Source organism: Trichomycterus rosablanca, chromosome 4 (assembly GCF_030014385.1).
Source record: "Trichomycterus rosablanca isolate fTriRos1 chromosome 4, fTriRos1.hap1, whole genome shotgun sequence".
NCBI lineage: Eukaryota > Metazoa > Chordata > Actinopteri > Siluriformes > Trichomycteridae > Trichomycterus > Trichomycterus rosablanca.
The window spans coordinates 30,387,509-30,398,641 of NC_085991.1; the positions used below are offsets into that span (position 1 = coordinate 30,387,509).

General features: G+C 37.0%; 1 protein-coding gene across 2 annotated transcripts in view; it reads left to right on the plus strand.

The window, feature by feature from the left end:
* The window catches only part of LOC134312306 (inactive ubiquitin carboxyl-terminal hydrolase 53), a 49,888-nt gene extending 39,084 nt beyond the window's left edge, over nucleotides 1–10,804 (plus strand). Inside the window, exons 15-18 of one of the 2 annotated variants that reach the window (XM_062994149.1) lie at nucleotides 7,024–7,075; nucleotides 7,200–7,855; nucleotides 7,961–8,067; nucleotides 9,535–10,804. In XM_062994149.1, the coding sequence (XP_062850219.1) occupies nucleotides 7,024–7,075; nucleotides 7,200–7,855; nucleotides 7,961–8,037 (785 nt within the window). In that variant the 3' untranslated portion in view covers nucleotides 8,038–8,067; nucleotides 9,535–10,804. The remainder of the gene's footprint in view (nucleotides 1–7,023; nucleotides 7,076–7,199; nucleotides 7,856–7,960; nucleotides 8,068–9,534) is intronic. The other variant, XM_062994150.1, reaches the window with a different exon arrangement.
* Nucleotides 10,805–11,133: the final 329 nt, after the last annotated feature.

Consider the following 11,133-nt stretch of genomic DNA (forward strand, 5'->3'; position numbering starts at 1 on the left):
CCGTGCTGGAAAAACAAGTCCGATCCATGGAGGCCTCACCTCACAACTTACAGGAGTTAAAGCATCTGCTGCTAACATCTTGGTGCCAGATACCACAGCACACCTTCAGGGGTCTAGTGGAGTCCATGCCTTGACGGGTCAGAGCTGTTTTGGCAGCAAAAGGGGGACCAACACAATATTAGGAAGGTGGTCATAATGTTATGCCATTTTATGTAGATAATAATCTATAAGAATTAAAAGTTCATTGTGGTCAAGTCAGCCAACATGTGCAACAAAGCAACATATGTCCAAAGGTCCTCCCTTTGTCTGTGTGGTTTTTGTCAAGGTAATCTGGTTATCTCCCACCACTTAAAAACATACAGTGTGTAGACTGGCTGCTCTAAGTTACCCTTAGATGTGGGTAAATGTCTATGATGCCCTGTGATTAACTGCCACTAATTAATTCCTGCGTTTACCCAGGCGGCACCAGATCAAGCTTTTTTAGAATTTACTGATTTTACAATATTTTATCATGCTTGTAAAAAAATATAATGTAATTTTAAAGCACATAATCATAACGTTTGTTCTGCTGTGCATAACTTAATTAAACAATTCATCATCCATTTGGCTCATTAGATGTGAGAATACAGTGTATCACAAAAGTGAGTACACCCCTCACATTTCTGCAAATATTTCATTATATCTTTTCATGGGACAACACTATAGACATGAAACTTGGATATAACTTAGAGTAGTCAGTGTACAGCTTGTATAGCAGTGTAGATTTACTGTCTTCTGAAAATAACTCAACACACAGCCATTAATGTCTAAATAGCTGGCAACATAAGTGAGTACACCCCACAGTGAACATGTCCAAATTGTGCCCAAATGTGTCGTTGTCCCTCCCTGGTGTCATGTGTCAAGGTCCCAGGTGTAAATGGGGAGCAGGGCTGTTAAATTTGGTGTTTTGGGTACAATTCTCTCATACTGGCCACTGGATATTCAACATGGCGCCTCATGGCAAAGAACTCTCTGAGGATGTGAGAAATAGAATTGTTGCTCTCCACAAAGATGGCCTGGGCTATAAGAAGATTGCTAACACCCTGAAACTGAGCTACAGCATGGTGGCCAAGGTCATACAGCGGTTTTCCAGGACAGGTTTCACTCGGAACAGGCTTCGCCAGGGTCGACCAAAGAAGTTGAGTCCACGTGTTCAGCGTCATATCCATAGGTTGGCTTTAAAAAATAGACACATGAGTGCTGCCAGCATTGCTGCAGAGGTTGAAGACATGGGAGGTCAGCCTGTCAGTGCTCAGACCATATGCCGCACACTGCATCAACTCGGTCTGCATGGTCGTCATCCCAGAAGGAAGCTGACGCACAAGAAAGCCCACAAACAGTTTGCTGAAGACAAGTAGTCCAAGAACATGGATTACTGGAATGCCCTGTGGTCTGACGAGACCAAGATAAACTTGTTTGGCTCAGATGGTGTCCAGCATGTGTGGCGGCACCCTGGTGAGAAGTACCAAGACAACTGTATCTTGCCTACAGTCAAGCATGGTGGTGGTAGCATCATGGTCTTGGGCTGCATGAGTGTTGCTGGCACTGGGGAGCTGCAGTTCATTGAGGGAAACATGAATTCCAACATGTACTGTGACATTCTGAAACAGAGCATGATCCCCTCCCTTCGAAAACTGGGCCTCATGGCAGTTTTCCAACAGGATAACGACCCCAAACACAACCTCCAAGATGACAACTGCCTTGCTGAGGAAGCTGAAGGTAAAGGTGATGGACTAAACCCAATTGAGCACCTGTGGCGCATCCTCAAGTGGAAGGTGGAAGAGTTCATGGTGTCTAACATCCACCAGCTCCGTGATGTCATCATGGAGGAGTGGAAGAGGATTCCAGTAGCAACCTGTGCAGCTCTGGTGAATTCCATGCCCAGGAGGGTTAAGGCAGTGCTAATAATGGTGGTCACACAAAATATTGACACTTTGGGCACAATTTGGACATGTTCACTGTGGGGTGTACTCACTTATGTTGCCAGCTATTTAGACATTAATGGCTGTGTGTTGAGTTATTTTCAGAAGACAGTAAATCTACACTGCTATACAAGCTGTACACTGACTACTCTAAGTTATATCCAAGTTTTATTTCTATAGTGTTGTCCCATGAAAAGATATAATAAAATATTTGCAGAAATGTGAGGGGTGTACTCACTTTTGTGATACACTGTATGTGTATTAGATTATCATGAGTCACTGGCTTATATTTAAAGCATTAATATCATATTGCAAAATGGGATTGGCGCCCTTGATAAACATATTGCTCATGAATACAGACACCCTTTATCTTGCTTTCTGTTTCTCTCTCAGCATTTGCGATCCTTTATTTTATTTTATTACTGCCACTGAAATGCAGGGGTTTTATTCGATACGTGCCAGAAACAGTTACTGTGTTCTGTTTCATTTTGATATCGAAAGAGCATGTGTAAGGTTATTGTTAAGCTAGAGTGCTCCCTCCTATTTTGTTTCATTCCATTTGCAGATTGTATTGACAGGCCAATTTGGCACCCGTTCATACCCATTGTTCGCAGTGTGAGATAGTGCTTCTGCTGACCATTAGGATCCAAAGCATATTTAAAAGGTCAGAGAACACTCAGAAAGCAGACATGTGCATGGAGGAACATTTAATTCCTATTGTGATCAGAGCTGCTGCTGATTATTTTGGGGAGTTTTTTTTTTAAGAAAGATGCTTGCTTTTGCAGATTCTTTTCTCACGTGGCAGACGTCTTGTTTTTTTGCAAGATCCATTTTTCTAGCTCTGTGCTACGCTTACAACTATCTAAGCTGATAGATGCACTTTGTTTCCCACCATCTGGAGCTAAAGGTCAAGTCAGCAAGAACTGCTAAAAGTTCAGCTTGTTAAATAGGCATACCCCAAACAATTCATCCGGCTGTAAACTTATTTACTGCTGCTTTGTTTTCTCAGGTTTACTATGGCTGGTCATTGCCTGTGTTTCTCACTGCAACACTTGCATTTTCAGAGGATTGAGATATGTACAGGAAATGACTACATAGAGAAATGGGGGGGTTCCAAACCTCTGCATAACGCTGCATTCACCTAATAAGGATTTTGAGATTTGTTCACTTAGATACTAGGTGCATAATGCTGCTTAACGAGTGTTTACGTGTTTTCCATGATGTAAGAATATCCTTGGTGACGTAACTGCTAATGACACGTGAGCCATTTCAGCATTTGGCATCTAAATATATCTTTAAAGCTGGATAACAGCTGGATTCATTTTCACAGTTTAAAATCTGCCATATAATTGAAATGAATTTTTAAAAGAGGCTAAAGCTGTTTAAATGTATTTTAAACTGAAGGTATTAAATACCTTGCCTAACATTTGCAGCTTAGCAGGTTTGTTTCTGGTTTAAATTAAGTATAGCTGAACAAACATGCAGAACTGGTTCGTGACCTTGAGCTGGGGTGGTGGCAGTGATTGCACTGTGCCAGTCCATGACAAATCAACTGAATGTTGATTTATGAGTGTAGTCTTACCACCCTTTAAGCTGATCTATCTTAAGCTCCCACACTATCATGAGTACTGTCACAGGCCTGCATTTGCTCATGATATATTTCCGACTTTAATTAGGGCTGTTTTCAGTAAGAGTCTGTCAGGACAAGACAAAAAACATGACTGTGCCCCATGACTAGCACAGTATTTGTCTTGGCTGTTATGGTTATGTTTATTGTTCCTCATTGGGGAAAGTAAATATTGTGAGACTGTGCTGTGCCAATAGTCAATGGTTTTCTCACTTTGTTCCCAGCTGACCTGCCCTTATAATTGTTGTGCATGATTTTTCCCCCTTACACCAAAATTTGCAATGTTTTTCTTTATTACCCTTACTTTGTGCATTAAGGTTACAACAGAAAAGGACCTTTTCCTCAATGTTTAGCCACAAAGCTGAAAAAATACAATTTTCTAGAATGTCATTTTCTGCTGTAGAACTGAGATTTCCATCAAATACATGATCATTATTTTTCCTTCCTAAACAGCACAGGTTGCACTATAATGTAAAATACAGATTTGCCAGTTGGTGAAATGTGATTCATCCCTCCAAATAATAATAATTAGATATTTATATAATAAGAGATAATCCTTTATTAGTCCCACAGTGGGGGAAATTCACAAAATCCTTTCTTCACATATCCCAGCTTGTTTGTAAGCCGGGGTCAGAGTGCAGGGTCAGCCATCGTACGGCGCCCCTGGAGCAGAGAGGGTTAAGGGCCTTGCTCAAGGACCCAACAGGGGTTGCATGGCAGAGCTGGGATTCAAACTCTCAACCTTTCAGTTGATAGTCCAAAGCTCTACCCACTGGGCTACCATTTAAGTTAAATGTGCTTTTAAAAATGTGCTTTTAAAAACACTCACTAATTAATATCCTATTACTTTTTACTACCATAAAAGATCGTACTGATTTTTCTCCTGTAATTTTTTCATTTTACTTAAATTTACTCAGGGTAAGGGTCAATTTTTGTGTATACAACACTGTTTTCCCCACTGTGTACATAATTATGGTAATAAAATTGATCAAGCCTTCATTTAACAGTAGTCTGGTTGTTTGCTTTTTTATAATATGAGCACATTCTTTAATTGTATATATTAAATATTATTTTTCAAATTATTTTTAATTGTAATTGAACTGTGGTACTGCCTAAAGGATTCGCACATACAAAGTCCTTCCATGCTTTGTTTTGTATTAATGATTTTTGTTTTGCTCATCACCTGATGTAATTGCATAGGGCTTAGCTCCTTAAACCTGACTGGTTTGAGAAAAGTGGAAATGAGGTGTAAAGTCCAATACTCTCAACAGTGTACTAGCCATGGGGATTTGGCTGCTAATGGTCTGAGAAAATATCAAAAGAGAGTATGTGCTGACACATCACATCTCTCTCTCTCTCTCTCTCTCTCTCTCTCTCTCTCTCTCTCTCTCTCTCTCTCTCTCTCTTGCTAGCACAAAATGAACTGTAAACTATGGCAATTTCAGGTTTATAAGTTTTCAGGCAGGAACTGACACCAGCTCTCATCACTTTCCTTAGAAGCTGATATCGGCTGATACAGCAAAGTCTTTTAGAGGTTATGGTCATGATTTATTTGCTTTAATTTGTTTACCTTTTACCTGTTATGTCCCCAGGTGATTAAGACATATTGCTTTACACTAATATCTACAGAGCTGTCTTTTTTTTGTTTGAAATTGTATTTTATTGGACCGAAGTGAAGCAGCAATATGTCCAAAGCTCTGTTCTAGCCATCAGTGTCTGGGTGTCCAGTAAGACATAATTGACCATGTTGACTTGGTGAAAAGGATGACATTCCTGTGTAATCAGAGTGGAACTAACACATGTAAATAAGGGGGCAGGTAACATCCTCCTCTGAGCATGTTGATTTGCTTTGCGACAAAGCATGAGTTGCATTTTCAAGAGACCATGGGTGGATTTACATGTCTTGGAGAAACATTTCTTAACCCTTACCCTCCCAGATCTGCAGCAGTTACAATTAAAAGAGAAATCATGATCTGTGCTGGTGTCAAAGTGCTACATCAGTACCTGAATGAGTTGCCGGTTAAAGCAAAAAATAAATTCCACTTTCTATCAGACAATACTTTTCTGATTTAAAGATAAATTTAAAGATAAAAGTCTCCAAGGTTTATGCAGTGGCACAATGATCCAACATACAGAAACAAGTACACATCAGAATGGCTAGAATATCACATTTTTATTTTATTATTATTTATTTAATACTATTTATTTAGACATTTTATTTATAAAGTGATTTTTCAGTTACACAAGGCACAAGAATGCTTTTTTACTTACTTTCTCTTGGTGTATTCTTTTAAAAATATTTTAACTGTTATGTGACAAAACGAATATGCAATAATAAAGATGCAATCTGAAAGGGGCAATTACTTTTTTCACATTACATTAGGCTGCTCCGTTCTCACAGTGGCAGTCAATCCACTTCAGTTCTAATGTAGTTAACCTAGACAGCTTCTGGCTCAGCTGCACATGAGCTGTATATTGACTGCCTCCTAGTGTTCTCATCAGCTTTCCATTCTACTATATACTGTATATTCTGCCACAGATGCCACAGGACGAAAAATGAATATTACATTAGATTTGAAAACTTATTCTATACACTTAAGTAGTTAGTGCTTAAAGGTTTAAGCTGATTTCATTTTATTTAGTTATTTTGTAATCAACAGTGATTTGTTGTGCATTTTACACTGGACTATTACTAAATCTTTGAATTCATTGTTTTGATGCTAAATGTGTTTGGCTGGGAGGCTGCTTTAAACCAAGCCTAAACATGGTACAATTAAAATACTGGACTGTGTAAATAAAACTAGAAGTATTTATCTTAGTAAGTAAAATGTACACGTATGTAACATGCATTTTTTCTAGCTTTAATAATGCCCAAGAAACTTCACATATTCATCATTATTGAAAATACCTGGATCTATTAATATACTGTTACTATCCCATAGTAATGTTTGTTTGCTATCTTAATGTCTAAACAGCTAGCCAACTGATAATGTAAGTGTTAACTTGTTGTTGAATGCTGATATTTTTATTATATTTTTATTCTGATATTTAGTTAATTTCCCTAAGGCGATCAATAAAGTCTTATCTTATGCATCTCTATTGGGTTAATTAGGTCACTTTATTGGCATTAGATGTAAACTTGTTGTATTTTGGCAAATATGTTTTTAAGCGTCTGATAAACATGCTGATTGTAGGAGTTGCCTTGGTTTAGTGGTTTAAATATGCAATAACGGACAACAATGAAAAAATTTTGTGAGAAATTTATTATGAAGTATCATAGTCATGCTTTTCAGTTTTACCCTAAAAGTACTTGACATGTAGAAATCTTTTTTTTTAGACCTACTTACAATACTAAACATTAATATCTGTAATATATATATAATAATAGCATTTTTATATTAAAAATAATGTTTTTTTTTTTCTTTCTTTCTAAAGGTGATTATCAAGATAAAGCTAATGAACTTCAGCTAAGTCCAAACATTCCTAGGTAAACCACTTTTAAAAACTTATGTAATTGCACACATTTCCCCACAAGATATGCAATTCAATATCTTCATTTCTTTGGCATTTTCTTAACGGAACAATAATTTGTTTCTACCCTCTTGTAAAAGGCGAGAATGGAAAGGTACTAAGGAGAGAACAGAGAAAAGAGCGATTCCTATCTCTACTTTCCTGAACCAAACTAGCAGCTCTGAATGGAACAGCTCTGAAGACTTGACCAGTCCTTTATCAGAGCAGGAGGATTCTCACCCCAGTATAGTTCCACTTGCTCATCACTCAGCTGCTCAGAGCCACCAGTTTCCACCATTACCTTCCAAACCCCAAATCTTCAGACAAGAAAACAGAAGAGGAATGATCCAGGACTCGACTAACCTCAGATCCCCAGAGATATGGCTCGAAAATTCTTCAACAGCGGACAATCTCTCCTCATCAGACTCCAGCACCAGGTCTGGTTCCTCTGACCAGGAGAGGAATGATCTCTCTGCCATCGAGGGTGAAGAGAAGTTTCCTGGCTTCTCTGAATCTCATGTTAGTTCCCCTGCTACAGGAGAGTGGGTAATCCCCACCACTTACTTTTCTGTGGATGGCTGCATGAGTGACACCTACCGGGCCAAGTACCATAAGAAAAGACCTGCCCTGTTTATGACTGTTGATTCTAAAAGTGGAGAACAAACCTCATCAGGGGAGAGTGATCAAGGAGAACAAGCATTAACGGGACCAGCAGATTTACACATCCCAGTTCTTTCCAGCACTAGAAAAGAAGCAGGTAATAACTGCATATAGCAAATTCATAAATAACCGATTTCAAATTGCCTTAACATGCTTTTCCTGCTTGGTGTAAAACTTGGGTTATATTTATTGTCCTTTTTAGCTCATACAAGCAGTAAACCAACAGTAAAGTGGAATCCCATTTCTATAAAAGGACTGGATGAGCATGGCTTCATATAACACCAAATGCATCTCTCAGCAGACATAATGGTAATAAGTGTATTAAAAACTCTTATCTTATATTATAAAGCATTTCTCTGTTTTTGGACTGAATAGCACCATTTAATTGCAATTACTGGAATTTTTACTCACTCATCTTTTTGACTGAACAGAAGTTTTTTTTTTTTTACATTTTTATAACAAACATACAGACTTCCTATTGTCAAGGGATTGTTAAATTAAAACTTGTCTAAGTTTATTCAGCAAAAGCGTTTTCTATTGAATATGTCGTATTTTAGTAGTCTTGTTAGAATCATTTTAATTTGTTAGCATTAAACATGAGCTATGTATTATACATGTACAAACCCAATTCCAAAAAAGTCATACAATTAAAAACATACAGCAATGATTTACAAATTCTAAAGGGCGCCCAGGTGGCGGAGCGGGATATTCCACTAGCACACCAGAGCCGAGATTCTGAACTCCTCGGTTCAAAACTCGGCGTTGCCACTGCTTGGCTGGGTGCCATCTAGCGGGCATAATTGGCAGTGACACGGCAGTGACACGTTTCTGCTAGGGCGAGATGACTGGACTATGTGGGCGGGGTCTTCAAACGCCTTGTAAGAACCTTGATTAGCAGATTGAGAGGTGCCTGTGCAGAGTGCATAGGTGAAAAATGGCTCTGCTAAGGGTTGCGTGCGGGTCAGAGGAGGCGTGAGCTGCAATACACCCACCTCAACTGCAATCAGGGATCCCTTAGCAGTGAAAGACAAACAGAATACGCTAAATTGGGAGAAAATGCATAAATAAAATAGAAAAAGAATATACATAGAACTAATCAACTCTGTAGTATTTTTATATAAATAATCTCATTCCAAATTTAATGACTGCAAAAAATATATACCACACATCATATACCACACAGGAATATTGTTCATAATGCACCACAATGTCTTAACAGTAGACCAGTCTAGCACCCTTACTTTTTTTAAAGCCATGCTTTTTTATGTTGGTTTTGTTGGTTTTTAATCTTGCTGTTTTGCACAGTATAAATATTTATAGTTTTTACTGTAAATAAAATTGTTTAATAATGTTATAGACTGTAGATGGATAAAATCCTTTAAATCCTTGCTATTAGCCCTTAACATGTTGTTCATTAACCACAAAGATTACCTTTTTGATTTGTTATTTGTAATGTACCCATTAAAGAAGTTAACTGGACATTGTTGACAGCCTCAGCTGTTTCTAAGTGTTTCTGGGCCCATGTGGTGGTATTTTTTGCAAAATTATGCCATTTTTTTAATGCAGATCCATGTTAGAGCTCAAAGGTCACAAGCAATAAATTCGATCCATCTTTGCTTAATAAAAAAAGCTAAGCCCTTTCTGAATGTTCTATACCCTAAGCTACATTGCATCTGTTTCAACCATTGTTGCTGATATTAATTTCAGAGTGTGCATATAGCTGCAAAAAGCTGTGAAGTTTATAATGTAAATTGTATATGTGGTTATTTCTTCCAGCAGATTTGAAAATGGACTTGTGACCAAAGAAACAGGTACCCAGACAGTGGTGATGTTTTCCTGCTTTTGGATTGCTGCTGTTCCAGTTAAGAAGTAATTTTTATGCAGTCTGAATGTTTTTACAGTTGCACATTAATGAGCCAAATCAGAATAAGTATGTACATTTAGCCCAGCTTGTTTTTTTTGTCTGTGTAGTATTTAATGGAAGCTCTAAAAGATCTCAGTGTAGTAAACTACTACAGGGGCCAAGGTATGCATTATCTGCAATGTTTGCACCTGTATGATTGTAGATTTTTTGATGAACCAAATGCTTGTATATACTGTACCTTATTCATATGTATATGGGGGGAGTTTTTCTTTTGCAATGTGTAAATATGTCAATGCAACGGTCAAAGATTAAGACTACATTTTCAAATTTTTTGTAAGGTTTATTAGTGGCTTTAATAGAACATAAAGCCAGTCCAGCATTATAACCTCCCTCCTTGAGTTTACTTTTTGTACGTTTTTTTTTTAACCTTTTGTTTTGGTTTACATTCAGTCCCTTATTTCTACAGTGAAGAAAGAGATTATAAGTCTGAATGTACTACACTGACTTTGCTTTGACGTGCCTGGCATTAATTACAGCATGCAGATATACAGGATGAACTTGATAATCAGAGTGGGTACAGTGGGTAGAAAATTCACTGGATTATTGACTTACTATAGCACACCGATGTGCCTTGACACAAATAATAATAAAATAATAATAATAATAATAAAATGAAATGTATTAAATTATCCCACATATAAGAGTGTTGTAGGAATTTGCACTTTCACATTTTGGTTTCCTTAATTTGACAAATTAAGTTTTGACATAAAAAGCACTCATCCAGAAGCGAGTATCAGGATTGATGCTGATATTCATTAAATGTGAATCCAATCAAGCCAATAAAGCAAAGTTTCCTATCTTATCCACTGATGTTTATATATATTTGAAAAAAAATGTTTTAAAATAGGTTTGTCTTAGAAATCTTAAACTTGTTGTGTCTGTTGCTCATTATGTGGTATGGGCCAAAACATAAATCTTTAATACTGACTTTGAATGAATGAAAATGCTGTTTAGATAAATGGTCACAATAGACTGGACTTAAATTGATTGGTCTGAGTTGTTACATAAATTTGACATTGGTGTCTTAAACTGGATAAAATATTTGCTTGTACATAATTTCCATTTATTTTAAAACATATTGGTACACTGTGTTCATTTATTTGATTTGTTTTTTTCTGATTGTGAGATACTTTGTACATTTTTCATATTTAATATTTGGTATGTTTTTTGTACTACAAAGTAGACACTACTTAACAGTGCCTTATTTTGTAAACAGAACTGAAAATACTAAAAATAGTTGATTTTATTTGTATTTTTTATAAATTTCATTTTTATTAATTAACAAATGTTTAATAAATGTTTTTATGTAAAAAGTACTTTTGTTCCTTGTAATGACTGAATTAAAAGTGCATTTGTAGACAGTAATGGATGACTTTATAACATGACCATAAAACACTTCTGTTTCTGATTGGTTGTGTAATAATTCTCTTATCACAGTTCTTAATCAGTGC